At 51.9% G+C, this 15,373-nt stretch overlaps 1 protein-coding gene across 6 annotated transcripts in view; it reads right to left on the bottom strand.

Moving 5' to 3' along the window:
* PTK2 (protein tyrosine kinase 2) overlaps positions 1-15,373 on the bottom strand; it is a gene marked incomplete at its 5' end in the record, with an annotated part of 91,781 nt that overhangs the window by 55,707 nt on the left and 20,701 nt on the right. For 4 of the 6 annotated variants that reach the window (XR_013997089.1, XM_081111448.1, XM_081111449.1 and 1 more), the window contains 7 exons: positions 4,266-4,318; positions 7,251-7,281; positions 8,886-9,003; positions 10,382-10,489; positions 11,619-11,696; positions 12,173-12,313; positions 15,107-15,161. Coding sequence is in view for 3 of the 6 variants with exons in the window: in XM_081111448.1 (XP_080967574.1) it covers positions 4,266-4,318; positions 7,251-7,281; positions 8,886-9,003; positions 10,382-10,489; positions 11,619-11,696; positions 12,173-12,313; positions 15,107-15,161 (584 nt within the window). Of the gene's footprint in view, positions 1-4,253; positions 4,319-7,250; positions 7,282-8,885; positions 9,004-10,381; positions 10,490-11,618; positions 11,697-12,172; positions 12,314-15,106; positions 15,162-15,373 lie in introns of those variants that run through there. The other 2 variants (XR_013997088.1, XM_081111451.1) reach the window with 2 other exon arrangements.

The raw sequence follows: 15,373 nt of genomic DNA, 5'->3' as shown, positions 1-15,373 counted from the left end.
GCAAAGATTAGCACTAGGTACAGAAACTTCCAGCAAGACATAAGGAGAATCGCAAGACTCTGCAGTCAGCCAAGTGAAGGTACAGATACCTTTACAAACAACAAAACTGAAACAAAACAAAACAGGATGAAAAGTAAAGACCAACACATAATTCCAGATTCTCGTGAACATCTGACATTCAACCATGAAGAAAAAGATGCAGAAACCAGCCTATCAGATCCTGATTTGTGAAGGAGCTTTATGGGCAATTCCCCCAAATCATCGGAAAGACAGACTCACAGACCGGTTGTGTACACTTATGCAAATTACCGCAACAAAAAACACTGGTGATGAGGATGTTTGAATACACAAGTTGCAAAGCTCTCTACCCACCAGCATCATTTATGCATTCACTCCCTCATTCACATACTCACAGCTCACTGGAAAGTCAACTATCTCTAGAGGAGGCACCTGCTGGATCAAGACACATCCCAGCCTCCAGGAGCTCACGGCACAGTGAGAAACAGAGAAGGAACATTTAGCAGAGTAGAGCAGGGCAATAGTAGGCACGTCACAGGGAATTCAAACAAGGGACACACAGCACAGCTTTTTAAGATGTAGCAGTGACATGTGACAGAAGAGGCATGAAAATGTAACCGCAAACCCACAGGGACCCATCAGGAAAGATGGGATGGGGCGGTGACAGCCTCGGGTGGAGGGCGGGGCTGGCTGGAGTGGGTCAATGGGGGCAAAGGGGGTCTATATGTAATGCTGTCAACAATAAAGAATTATTAAAAAAAAAATAAAAGATGAGGATGTCAGGTGTTGTTCCAGGTAGAGCCCAAGTCAGGGTCAAGATGGCCGCAAGTTATGGACATCAACAAGCCAGGAGCACTGGGAAGTGGAGCATCACCTAAGGCAGCATCAGGGAATGCCAAGGCCAGTCCACGTGGTGAGTGTGTCCTTCGATCTTCAGTCACATAAGCGACCAGGCCTCTCAATCCCACTCCTTTCCTGACGTGATGGTTCAGTGCTAACCACGTTAACTTGATCTCAGCCCCGAGTTCTGAAAAAACAGTCCTTCTGGCAAATCATCCAACCTGGGTGGTCATGGGAAGCCCTGTCCTCAGCAATGTTAGAAATCCACGAACTCCTAAGGAGGCTCAGAAAGAGGAACCCCACTGGACAGCATCACCTGGGGAGGGAGGCAACTTTTTTAGAATCTGGTGATGGAGGGAAAGAATAAGACAGTCTTAGTAGGAACTGTTCCTCAGTGTGACTGAGCAGCTGCTGGGGAAAGCTGTCTTTAGAGCAGCAGTTCTCAGCCTGTGGGTCGTGACCCCTCTGGCGGTCGAACGACCCTTTCACAGGGGTCGCCTAAGACCATCCTGCATATCAGATATTGACATGACGATTCATCACAGTAGCAACATGACAGTGATGAAGTAGCAACGAAAATAATGTTATGGTTGGGTCACAACATGAGGAACTGTCTTTAAAGGGCCAGAAGGCTGAGAACCACTGCTTTAGACACAGCCCAGCTAAGGAACCAACAAGGAAATGGCGGGAGCGGCATGTCCTCACTCTGCAGCTGATGGAATACAGGCGTGGCATGGGGGTCAGTGGCTGCTAGAGCCATCAGGACACACTCACAGGAGCTTTATAATGGACGCAGCATACGTACCAAATCTATCGGTTGCTCAGAATGCCACAGAAAGACAGCCAGGTGGATGTGCATCACCCGGAGGCAGTCTTGTAAAAAAAGCCAAACCACTGAACCCGACTCTGATCAAACTTCTCTGGATCCTAACGCCCAGTTCAGAGGAAATGCAGGGATACAGGGGCTTGAGCGCAATGTCCCCAGCACGGAATCACAGAGCTGGACCAGCCAGACTCAGAGTGTGGGAAACAGCATGACGCATGCCCTCAGCAAACAACTTGCCATCAGAAAAGGAAAGCGAGGAGACCTGACTGGCGGCCGGCCGGAGACAGCCGTTCCGGCAGTGCTGCTGCTCCGACGCCCGCCAGCAGACTGCGTGACCGGGCAGAGGTCAGATCAGAGAGGTCTGCGCGCCCACCGGAGAGGTGGTGTTAAGGAATTACTGTCCATTTTCTTGCAGCAAATATTTTTAAAAGAGTCCTTACGTTTTAGAAATATTTACAGATGAAATACGTCTTCGGTGCTTTAAACCAGCTGCAGGAATACCTGTGTGGGGGTGGAAGCCGCAAAGAGCATGACCAGCGGCGGCATCCGCTGGTGAGTGCCGGGAGGGGCATACCAATGCCACCCTCTCTGCTTCTCAGAATAAAATTTCTCATGAAAAAAGTTTTAAAAATTAAACACTCAAAAGCATAACAACAGCCATACGTTCGTATGGTTTCTTGCTTGTAAAAGTATCAAATATGTTTTTGTCTTGACTCGTGCAGGCTTATTTTAATAAATTCCACAATTACTATGCAGCCACAACATGCTGCACACCTAGGAGGAGAGGGGAGAAACCTTGAGTTCAAATTCTAAAATTTGCATTTTAAAAGTTTCCAGCCTTCCTTTAATCCAAGCCCCCCCCCCCCCCCCCGCTGTGACCACACTTACAGACCCCTTATTACAAGCACCGGCCTCTGGGTTCTAAGTTCTACCTGTGCTCTATAATACGCACAAGTTTCATTTAAAAAAATTTAAAAACCCACTTGGTAATCAGGCTAAAAACCTACTCTAGGCCCAGAATAATGTGCCCAAAGAAGCACACTGTTCCACATGAGACATTTTTGTAGATCTTACTCATTTTTATAGGGAAACCTGGTGCTGACGTCAAAGATAAACTCTCCACACACTGAGCACCACTGTAGCTGTCTTACTAAGGATGTAGTAGTTGCCTTTCCTTTGCAATGAAGTGTGAGTGCGGCTGCTTGCCGTCTCCAGAGTGTCAGGAGGCAGGCAGCTCTAGTTCCCAACCAGGGATCTATCAGGAGCCGGACCCACCGAGGCCTCCGAGGCCCTTGCCGCAAACCTCCCGGAAAGCCTCTAGAACAAACCGCAGAGAGCGACTCGCAGGGATCATGCGGGAGACAGGGACTCTCACTCCACTCCGACTGCTCCTGCCTTTCCCCTTCCCGCCACCTGAACGCATTCCGCTGAGTCCCAGCTCAGAGATGCATTTAAAAACATCTGTGACTTGCTGGCCACCCCGCAGCCGGCAGCCTGGGCCGCCGCCCACCAGCACAGCCCCGCTCAGGCGCACCGCCCTCCGCTCCACCCTGGCGGCAAGTGCTCAGTGACGTCTGAGGGGTGCTCGACACACACCATTCGCACACAACGCATCGCTGCGGTATCTTTGCCGCACAATACTCCTGGGAGGGGCCTGTAGGATGTGTGTGCACAATAAGAGAATGAGTGATGATGTGTGTATGTTGGAAAACAAAAAGAAGCCACGTCATCAACTAGGCAAAAGCACAGACTAAACTTCAGGAGAGATGAACTCAGGGCAAATTACACTAACAGGAACCAGGCTTCTCCTAAGTCACACTGTCAGATACCAGAGCTGTCAGGAAGCTGTTACGTACGTTAGAAACGTGCCGTACACCTAAGAACAGGTTACATGTGTGTGCGGACACGTGTAGACCTGTGTGTGTACATATATACTGTATATTGTAAGGGAGCAAACTTGGGTCCATCCAAGATGCTGCTTCTTCCCCCCGTTCCTGTTTTCACATTTTCAATGAGGAAAAGGACACATATATTTTGAAAACATACCAAGGGAAGTACACCACACTCATCCTGCCAACAAACAGCTAAGATCATGCTTATGCCATTATCTTAACTATAGTTTTTAAAAAGCAATATTCAAACACCATTTTATGTTAATTGTGAAAGACAAAAACCATCTAAAAATGTTTCACATATTCTGAACTTCCAGAAACAATGATATGTAAAGTATATTCTGTTCGAGTCTGCTGAACTGCAAAGATAAATTATAATGGCAATTCCAAAAGTAAAACTGTTCACAGTAGATACGATTAACGTGACAGTAAAATTGAAGAATAACTTGGGATTCTATATAATCGTGAGTAATCTGGAATTATACATGTACATCTCATCTACAGAAACACCTCTGAGCCACACTCACGCCTATTTAACGAAGGTAAAATTACCAAGCTGGGAGTCAGGTCTTACTCATGAGCTGTTCCGAAGGAGCGGTCGTAACAGAAGGAGAACCTGCCGCCTCCTACTGCACTGCTGGGAGCGAAGCCTGCGCAGCGGCCCTGTGGTGCCCGGCCGAGCCCCTTACCTGACACGGAGACCGCATGTGTCCGCACGCCCTGCTTCTCGCTGTTGGCCAGCCTGCAACGGAGAGGGGACTGCTTGAGTGCCGTGCTCAGGACCAAGTGGCCATCATGCCTTCAAACCACATGCGACCGTCAGGAGGACCAGGCCATTTCCCATGGAGACTCCCGTTTCAGAGGACGGGCTTTTGAAAACATTGGATTCTACTACTCAAACCCTGACCTCCCCAAGCTGCCTTAACTTTTTAAAGGTCAGAACTTCAGGTGGACATGGAAGGCTCTGTGACCGGGAACTGGACTTGCTCTCTGGAACAGTCTGGAACCGTGTTCAGGACTGGCCCCAGCGCCCAGAGCCCAGGCACAAGCAGGTGGCAGTGAGCAGACATCGCCGCGCACAGGCGGGAAGAGGTGAGCTTACGTATCTGGCTACTGGTGCCAGGAGATGGCGCAACATCAGTGTTTTACATATTCATCCACAAAAAATAAAATGTTGGCCAAAGGTTTTAGTGCCATTTAAAGATGAAAGTATGGCTCAGTTAAAAATGTTCGGAAAACACAGAAAAAAGGAACCCTACAGTCTTAAGAAGCTTTTCCCAGACATGTAGGCTTTGGCTATGCAAGTCCTGAATAAAACTCTCCTTGCATACGGAATGTCAACTAGGAAACACTTGAACTTAAATAACATCGATTCTGGGAGCTCGGGACAGTCCCTGTGAAACTGTCAACCTGGATAATGAATGGTTTCGGCACAAAGCCACAGAGTTGAACTCCGTTTATGGAATTCTCTAAGACGGTGCCTTTAAGAAAAGTCCAGGCAAAGCTGTCTTCCCACGAACCCCGCCCGGCGCCTCTGCACTGCAGCGGCCTCGGCCGCGTGGGCGTCGGGCGTGGGCAGAGGCTGCCTTGCTTCTTCCGTCCCCTGCTGCTCGGCCGGGCCCCTTCCCCAGGGTCTGCCTGTCTGTTGTTGAAAGTCACCTTCTTACGCTTCCTGGTCAACGGCAACAACGGGGGCTGCTGCTCCAAGACTTGACCTTTGCTTTATTTATTCAGGTTTTCTAGTGCCTGTGACCATTTCTAACCCAGCACCTGCTCCACCCACATTTATGTCTACACTTATGTTCCTGTGTCTTTTCATCCTCAAGTCATCCTTACAGACTCTCCACAATTGAAGAGACTCTGAGTGTTAGTTCCTGGCCTGATGTGGGACATTAATAAATACTGATTAAACGTCACTGAGTTTGTGAAGCTCCCTCCATTCACCCACACACACACTGTGTGCCTACTGTGTGCCAGACACCGCCCAGGGCTAGGACACAACATGACCCTGGCCTTCAATGAAGTCATGGGTTGTGGACGAGCAAACAGGTGATTTGCAGAGTATGAGGACTACGGTGAAGTGGGATATGTTATGGGAAAGCACACTGGGCCGTTTCCGGACGGGCTCATGGGAGGTTTCCAGAGGCAGTGAGGGGGGTGAGACCTGAGAGGTGAGCAGGCCTGGCTGCAACAAGGGGGCTGGAGGAAGAGCATTCGCCAAGGCCTGGCGGGAGCGAGAGGGGGGCACTCCAGCAACTGAAAGTGCAATGCAGCTGAGTAGCAGAGTGTGGGGAGTGGCGGTACGAGGCCAGGGAGCTGGCAGGGGCGTGCTCACGCGGGGCCCAGCGGGCTAAGGACGCTGGCATTTATCCTCAGAGCCACGGTCACGCAAGGGCTTGAATGAGGAAGCGCCCCCACGCTGGAGCGCCGACAATGGATAGGACAATGGGCAAAGCTGGACAAAGGTGGGTAGCGGGTGAGCAGAAAAAAGTTAACCCACAGGCCTGGACTGTTGTCCTCTGAGGTGCCTGTGGCTGGTGCTGGGGACTTGGGTTTCAGGAGGGCTCCCAGCTGCCCCTCCCTGGCAGGGGATAAGAGCACTGTGCCTACACTGCACCAACAACACAGGTCCTCCTGAAGTCCTGCTTTCCTTCAGGGAGTCTGGAATTTTAGTCCATTCCAGGCAGAGAGTGTGTCTGTGCCCCGGAGCCCATAAAGACCATGGGCACTGAGTCTCTAACCAGCTTCCTGGATCAACAACCCTTCACATGTTCTCCCTTGTTGCTGGAGGAACAGGGGTGTCCTGCTGAGTGTACTGGGAGAGCGCTCTTGGGAGCCTGTCCTGGTGTCCTCTGCATGTCACCCCTGGGCCACCATGCTGGTTGGGCTTGGTGTCCTTTTGCTGGAACACTGCACAGCGGTGACCATGTACAGAGTCCTTTCCAGAGAATCATGAACCTGGGGTGGTCTTGGGGACTTCGCACAGAGGTCCCTGGGGCAGCCCAGACAGAAGAGAACAAGAGCTGAAAACGGGAGGGGCCGTGGGAGGCGGTGCAGTGGATGGAGAACAGGGGGGCAGAGCAGAGGGTGCTGGGAGTCCCTTCACCCCGGGCCCCAGGGGAGTGCTCCTCCGCAGGCCCGGGGCTCTGCCCACCTGCCTGGGCTCAGCGCACAACTGCAGTTGGTACTGCCTCAGGGGTCATGTGGTCACCAGTTCCCAGCACACTGGCTGAGAAAGGGACGTTATTAAGTAAGTTCTTTAGGCGTTACTATCAATTTTTAAAATTGTATACATCAACACATTGACTATGAAATTAATGACATAAACAAGTGAAAAAGTGAACATAAATTACTTCATAATTTTGAATGCTCTCACTTGTGAAAGAGCCAGAATGGTCCCTATCTCCAGGCTCCTGAAAGCCAGCGATGACTAGCTGTTTCCCCGGCCCCAGTCTCGCCGCTCTGACTGCTCCTGAGCTCCCTCCTGAACAGAAAAGCAGCTTCTCATCAGACCCACACACATCACGTGATCACAACGGCTCGATTTCCACCTGGAAATGCCTGCCAGTCCCCATTCAGAAGTGTGGCGGCCTGGCTGGCCAGGCAGGTGGGAAGGAAGCAGTGATTTCCAGCTTCTAGCCAGTGAGTCACAACGTGCACGCAGCAGCACTTACTTTGGTATTGACGGCAAAGCCCGTTCGCCTTCTGGGGAAAAAAGGAAAGACAGTGGTGAGATTCCTTCTATTCCCTTCGGAAGATTATCCGTAGAAATCAGGGCTGAGAAGGATGAGTCCCTTCCAGTATCTCAGCAACAGCCCTTTAAAGGAAGTTCAAGTGTGAAAGCGACAAAACGATGAAGGGCGTCTTCCCAGGAGGCTTTCAAAGACCAGGGGCCTGATGGTCCAGTGAAGAGTCCATAAAGGGCTGGACCTTCTACATTTTGATAAATGAGCTTATTAGCAGCAACAAAGGTTCCAATGATTCCTGTCTATACACGTGTGCACACACTGCTTGTTCCTCCCTCCCGGTCCGGGGCTCTCTGTTCTTGTGCTTTTCGTGTTTGTTTTTTAATATATTTTTATCGATTTCAGAGAGGAAGGGAGAGGGAGAGAGAGATAGCAGCATCAATGATGAGAATCATGGATCGGCTGCCTCCTGCACCCCACTACTGGGGATCAAGCCCACAACCTGGGCATGTGCCTTTGACTGGAATCGAACCCAGGACCCTTCAGTCAGCAGGCCTATGCACTATCCACTGAGCCTAATCGGCTAGGGCTCCTCATGCTTTTCTATACTCTCCACGGTAAACCCAGCCTGCTCACGTGGGCACACACCACCCAACCCTTGCAGACTCTGCTCTGGAGCCACCTTCGCCGCCAGGTGCATGCCGGAGGGACCCTGTGTCCGCCTGCCACACAGCTGGCTGCTCTGGGGGACAACTGTGGAGCCACCGACCAGGCTCTAAAGTCGGTGTCACTTGTCTCTCACAGATGAGCAATCTCCAAGTCAGGGTTCCCAGACTGCGTCGCGCTCACGGCAGCCGTGGCAGCCACGGGAACACAAGAACTGACACTGGGAGCACGTGTGCACAGGCGCAGTCCCAGGCCTTTGCACACATGCGAGCGTGGACCCCCCAAGCCCACAGAAGACAGGCCACACTTTGTGCTCAGGGATGAGCGCCGTGGCACAGGGAGGAGGCGCCACAGAGGGCAGCAGAGGCTCGGACTGGAGCCACAGGCGACACACTTCCAAAGCCCAGTGCCCGCTGCACTCACCACGCGACTGTCCTGCTGGGAAAGCTTTCTTTGACGTTCAGGAGCCCAAGCCTCGGACACATCCCTTCCTACTGCTTTGCAAAACCCACACACCATTTCTGAGGCAATACAGCCCCCTCTAGGATAATTATTCATCCTAATTGTTGCTTTTACCTCATGTTTAATCTTGTTCTTGGGCTGCTCTAAGCTTTTGAGATGTAAAAGAAAAAACAGCAAAGAGTTTTATTTACATGAATTAGAAGAAAAACTAAAAACCAACCCAGAACATTATCCCAAAAGTTTATTTAAAAATGCTAACGGTCACCGAGCGAACACTCCGAGTGTGTCGCTCACAACACACCAGCTTCCTTTAAGCTCTATTCACACCCAGCGCTGGGCGGTAGCTGGGCCACTTCCCTAGGAAAACAAGAAGGCAGACTTACGGGCTGAGTCACTCATCTGCGTTCTCGGTCAGAGCTATCGAAGGGGCTCCAGGCTGTGGGGCAGCTCGTCTCACAACGCGGTGGGCCCGCGCCAACGGAAACAGAAGCTCACCTTTCTGGGGTCGGATGATGAAGGACTGGGAGGCTCCGTTCACCAGCCGGCAGTACCCATCGATCAAGTCGGCCATGTTCTCGGCGATGGTCAGGGACGGTGCTGTCACCGTCAGAGGCTAAAAGGGGAACAGACCGAGAAAGAGCCGCTATTGTTCTCCCCACAACCAGCGGGACAGCTGCGCGTGACATCAGATCGCTAGATGCCGTGGAAACGGGGTGGGAGGGAAACAGGCTGGTCCTGAGGTTTGAGGGAAAAAGGAAATTTGATATTTAAGACGCTATTCCTAGACTGTGACAGAAGGCAAACCCAGACGAAAACGGAAGCATCACTCACACGGAGACTCACTTTCTAGAATACAAGGAGGTGAAAAAAGTCTTCCCCTTCAGAACGCCTGCCCCTCTGCACCCTCTAATGAAAGGGAGCATGCAGAGAACCAGCAAGCTGAGGTAGGGCTTGGCTTGTTGGAGAAACTACAAGTTTCTTGTTGGAGTGAATGTTACCCACCATCCTTCACAGCTTTTCTAAATGAAAGGGAATGAGTGAAACGTCACCATCCTCAAGCATGTGCTGCCCAAGCACGCAGACATCCCTCCTCCCAACAGAAAACGGGCGCTTCGACAGCCTTCCTAACAACCCCGTGGAGTGCCGTCCAGGCGACACTCAGAGCTGTGCTGGACTTGCAAACACAGGCTTGTGCTGCTTCAGGCAGCGCCTACCCTCCCCTGTGAGTGAGCAACTTGCCTCCCTGCACTGCCCACTGTTACGTGAGGGAAAGTACAAAGAAAGGGCCGTGTGAAAACGACAGGACCCCACGAGAACTTCCTGAGCTCTTTGAAGGAAATCTCCATTTACGACAGGTTTCAATATTTATCGTGTCATTTACTACTAAGAATCAAATGCATTTCCCAGAGCCTCAGAAACGCCCACCAAGGAGGAGAGGAAGGAGGACAGGTGAGCAGCACCGCAGGTGAGCACGGCCAGGAGGGCCGCCCAGGCCTGGCGGGCACCGCAGGGGAGGGGTGAGCGCCTAGCATGCTGCCACACTCGCACAGTGTTTGCGCCGCGCTGGCCCGACTCCTCCACACGTCGTGTCCCCGTCCACCGCAGACAGGCTACCCGAGGCAGTGCTTGTCTGGTGCTCACTCCCCACGCCACACCTGTCGTTCGTGCACTCCCGGAACGCTGATGGAGAGCCCAGGCTCTGGGGCCAGACGTCGTGGTGTGGGAAATAACACAGTTTACAGAATACATGTATTTTTACATAATTTTAAGAAGTTGATTGCCTTGGTAATTTGCATTCATCTTCAATCATCTTCACAATGATGCTCTCAATTGATTTTTAAATCTGTCCTGTTCTACTCCTGGGGCATTTAATCACGATTATTTGTAATGTACCAGTGCTGCGGACCCGTGGACACCTCGCCCTACAAACACTGCGGCTTCTAAAATGCCCCTCCGCTTCCGTCTCCCGCGGCGGCAGTGAGCGTCCGTACCTCAGGCGCGCCCGCTATCTTGAGCTGGAGCATTCCTTTCCTGTCCTTGTCTTCGCTGTTTGAATACTGAATGGTCTGCACTTGATTGAAGTCGGCCAGATGTGTGGGCTTTGGGAAGAAAAGGCACACACTGGACCACACATCAAAGACGGACTCCACGCATCCCAGAAGGCTCAGTCCCACCCCCCGCTCTCCTGAGGTCGCCCTCCCCAACGCCTGGGTGTCAGAGGGAAGGGACTGTCCCAGCAGCACCAGGGGCTTCTCTTTCTGAGCACTGGTGGAGCCGCTGGAACCGTCTGCTCACTGCAGGGCCTGGGATGGGCCTGCTCTTTGTGCTCCTGGTGGCCAAGGAGGGGCACTGCCCCGGGAGCTGGCCAAGAGCCTCGCAGGTACCAGAGCAAGGAGACAGACAGGCGAAGGAAGTAGAAGGGAGTCCTTGACTTGGCTCTTCGCCGCCCAGGGGAGGGAGGGGGAGACGGAACCATGAGAAATTCCTGGTCGGAGCGAATGTCCTGCTCCCGTTCCCACAGGGAGGGACTGGGCCCACCCACTCCCAGCACATCCTGAGCCTGCATGAGTCCGAGACCTCAAGTTCCAGGGTGGAACGGAGCTCGGGAGGTGGGAGGTACCCAGGGACCTTCCCATGCAGACAGGCCAAGGGCCTGTGCTCAGTTCCCAAGCGCAATTCATTTCTCAGGAGACCAGTAGGCCTCTTCTGTGGCCCTCCAGCATTTCATCGGTGGCTCCTCTGCATGCAGTCAATTCCGACACATTTATCCAAAGCAACCGGCCTGGCTACGGCCTCCTGCTCTTAGCACATCACAAGCTATCAGCTTCTCCTGCCAAGTGCCCCCCAAAACATGGGTTACACCGTGGGGCAGAGTGGGAATTCTGAATCACAAAGGACTCAAACTCAGCTTCCTCCCAGCAAAGTGTCTTTACAGCTTTGCTTTCAGGCACAGGAGTCTTCGGAGATGCCCCTGGGTCCCCCATGCCCCCTGCCCTGGCATCTGGGCAGCACGGCCCCAGCTCACTCTCCTCTGGGCCCAGGGGGCGGTGCCCGTGGGGTCCCTGCCCCCGCCCGGCTCTTTCCCAGCTCCTCCCCGGCTTCTCCCTCGCTCAGTCTACCAGTGCCACAGACCCAGCGAGTCCCCGTTCCTTAGCTCGGCCCTCGGCCGGCAGCCAGCCCACGTGAGGGGCGTGTGCGGCAGGGGCCGGGCGCCCGGAGCAGACTTACATTGCAGCCCTTGTCTGTGAGGTAGCTGATGCCTTCCTCGGGGCCGATCGCCAGCTCCACCGAGATAATCCAGCTTGACTTTGGAAGGTGAGACAGGTGAAGGCAGAGGTACCGGAAGGAAAAAGAACTATTTTAGATAAAGGGCACATTGAAGGACCAATGGGAGGCTGGCTGAGCTAGCCATTCATCTGTCTAACCGAATAACATGAAGTATTTATAACCTCATCGATCCGCATCTCCCTAGCCTCGCCAGAGACTCTGCGCTCCTGCCAGGGGGTCTGAAGCTAATGGCTGCTTGGGAAGCCAGTCTGAACAGGGCAAACTAGCCCTTCGGGAGCAGGTTACCAACAGCCTGCGCAGCTGGAATAGAGTCTAACTGAACACAGACATGCCATCAAGAGAGATGACTGTACTCACACTGATACACTTTTTGGGCATTTCCCCACATTCTGATGTTCGAAATGTGACAAATTCCATTTCCATCAGAAATGTAGACACACCCAGGTAAGAAAAGCCAGCAGGACGCGCCCGCGCCGCCCCGGCACCTCACTTACCCCGAGCGCGCACTTGAAGCACTCCTTGTCGAACCTGTACACCGGGGAGAGGATCTCGAAGAACTTCAGGATGCTCTCCTCGCGGTTGAGGTTGGCGAACTGCCTGAACGTCTGCTGGATCAGCTTTCGGAGTGTCTTGGCCTGCGCGACAATCACAAAACCTTTCAGAGTCGAGGATGAGGCAAGCGCTAGGCAACACCAGCTGACGTCGAGGAGGAGGTCTTCCCTACACACGCGGTGCATCTGCCCCAGCTTTGCAAATGCCACTCGTCAGAGCTGTTTCTTGTTAAATAGCGATAATAAAATACAAAGACACCGAAATACCCCCTTCACCACTTTCCAGTGCACAGTACAGCGGCTCCGAGCTTTGTATCTTAGATGGAAATGTGTAAGGTAACGTTGGTTCATTCGAACATGTAAAGAGTGAGGCATTAAAAACGTGCCCCTGCCCGTGACAGGGACCTGGCACAGGTGAGGAGCCGCGGCACTCACTGGCCCATTGCGAGGGGGGCCGTCAGTGCAGCCTTTCCGACGGACTTGGCATCTCCCACCAGAAACCTTGGAAAACCACGCTCTTGACCCAGCACGGGAAATCCCGGGCATGCCCCTCAGGACGGCCACAGAACGGCAGGCTTGGCACAAAGGCTCTGCAGGGCTGTCTGTAGGAACGCACGCTGCTGGGTCTGTCTACCCAGCTCTCTCCCAGCCCTAAGAACGGCTGTGTGATGGTGACAGACATTAGAGTCTTGTCACGGAATTCCATGAAGAAATATGAGAAAAGTATGTACACGCAGGGGCTCTGAAAAGGAGAGCACGGGGTGGGATCAGACACAAACACATGGGAGCACAGTGCGCACAGGGGTGGGACTCACACACGGACATGTGGGAGCACACTGCTCACCGGCATCAATGCATGAGGAAGTAGAGAAACAATATGCCCTTCATCTGCGTGGGAAACAAGGCATCCCATCTGTCCCTGCATGCTATTCAACTTCAAACGGATTCACATAGAGAAAACTACTCAGAACGTGACGCTTCCTCAAAATGAAGCTGCATGGCCCTAGCTGGCTGGGTCAGGGGATAGTGTTGGCCTGTGGACTGGAGGGTCCGAGATTGCATTCCGGTCAAAGGGCATGTTCCTCAGTTTCAGACTCGATCCCTGGTTCTGGTTGGGGCTCCTGTGGGAGGCGACCAATTGATGTGTCTCTCTCACATCGATGTTTCTCTCCCCTCTCCCTTCCACTCTTTAAAAATTAATGGAAAAATATCCTCAGGTGAGGACTAAAATAATAATAATAATAATGAAGCAGTATTATTAGGTCAGAGTATCAGAAATTACAACACAAAAATAATTTCGTATCAGTCAACCGAATACTTATCAAATGCCGCTAGCAACAATGGATGCCTAGGGCTTCCAGACGAAAAGGTTATGATGTAATGCTAAAGAAAATTTCCAATAAAGAAAGAACAGACTGCTAAATACAGATATGTTAACAGTGCATACAAAGTGTGCTTTTTAAAAAATGAGATATAACTGACATAACGTTGTGTTAGTTTTAGGCAGACCACACAATGACTCAGTATTTGAATATATTGCAAAATGATGGCCCCAATGTCTGGTTATACCCATCACCTCACAGAGTTGCAAATTTTTTTCTTGAGAAGATAACTTTTAAAAGCTACTCTTTGCAACGTTCAAATATGCAAGACAGTCTCATCAGCTGCAATCACGTGCTGTGCATCACATCCCTGGGACATTAATTTGGTAATTGGAAGTCTGTGCCTTTTGACTCTTCCCCCATTTCACTACCCGTCCCCGCCTCTGGCATCCACCCATCTGTTGTCTGTGTCTATGAGTTGGGTCTGTTTTGTTTGGGATTTGGACTTTAGATCCCACATAGGAGTGAAATCACACGGTATTTGTCTCTAACTGATTTCACCCAGCACTTGCCCTCCAGGAACAGCCATGCTATCACATGGCAGGATCTGCTGTTGCTGCTTTTCTTAATATATATTTTTATTGATTTCAGAGAGGAAGGAAGAGGGAGAGATAAACATCAATGATGAGAGAGAATCATTGATTGGCTGCCTCCTGCACACCCCCCACTGGTGATCGAGCCCACAACCCATGCATGTGCCCTTGACCGGAATCGAACCTGGGACCCCTTCAGTCCGCTGGCCGACACTATCCACTGAGCCACATCGGCTAGGGCAGGATCTTTTTATGGCTGAGTACTGTTCCACTGAGTGTGCATCTTCTCTATCCATTCATCCATCGATGGACACAGAAGTTGCTCCCTGTCTTGGCTACTGTAAATGCTGCTGCCATGAGCATGGGTTGCTTCTTCTCAGCCTACCCACAGGGGCCTGTATCAGATGGGAACTTTTCATGCAGACACCAGGTTCACTCTCCCTGGCGTCCACGCTCAGAACCTGGCACGCAGCAGATGCCCACAATGGAGTGCTGAGTGACTCCTAAGCCGGGGATTCTGTGCTTGACTAAGTGCCAAGCCCGCACTGGCACCTGCTAATCGGACATGAGAATTACTGCTTCTCCAAGAATGACACTGAGCGCACACTGCTGCTCTAGAAAGCACTTCATTTCATCACCTGGGAACTGGAGAGCAACTTCTCAAACCAGCAGACACCAGAGCCCCACCCGAGTGGACACCTTCCGTGGCCCTGGTCCGGCCCTATCCACTGCACCACTGTCTGTCCACCGAGGACACTGTGCACTCCTCCCTTTGACCGTCAGGCTCTCACTTACTCGAGTCTCCTGTCTCCTCAGCTGTGACAGCTTCTGACACTCTTGAAGAGTAAGGAGCAGGAAGCTGTGCCTACAACATCACAACTTACACACGAGGGAGGAAACCGCCTATCACAGGGGGTGTGAGTAAGTGGCCATCTGACTGTGATACAGTGAACTCTAATTACCTTGACAGAATCCAGTAAACTCCTGGGGAAAAACCGCTTCAAACCAACATCTTTTCTGAAATAGAAAAAGATTTGTAACAGTAATACCAAGTCAATGAACAGAATGACACTACTGCAAGAGGCCAGGAGTGTGACCTATTTATCCCTGCACATGCGATCCAGGAAGGAAGGACACAACATTCCAGCTCACCAGCAAGGCCACCAAAGGGACAGGACTAGTCATCATCTAGACCAGCGGTTGCCAACCGGTGGTCCGCAGACCACTGG

The sequence above is a fragment of the Myotis nattereri genome, assembly GCF_964212035.1.
Source record: "Myotis nattereri genome assembly, chromosome: 17".
Lineage (NCBI taxonomy): Eukaryota > Metazoa > Chordata > Mammalia > Chiroptera > Vespertilionidae > Myotis > Myotis nattereri.
The sequence above is the reverse complement of the archived record's forward strand: the minus strand, read 5'-3'. Positions and strand labels throughout refer to the sequence as shown.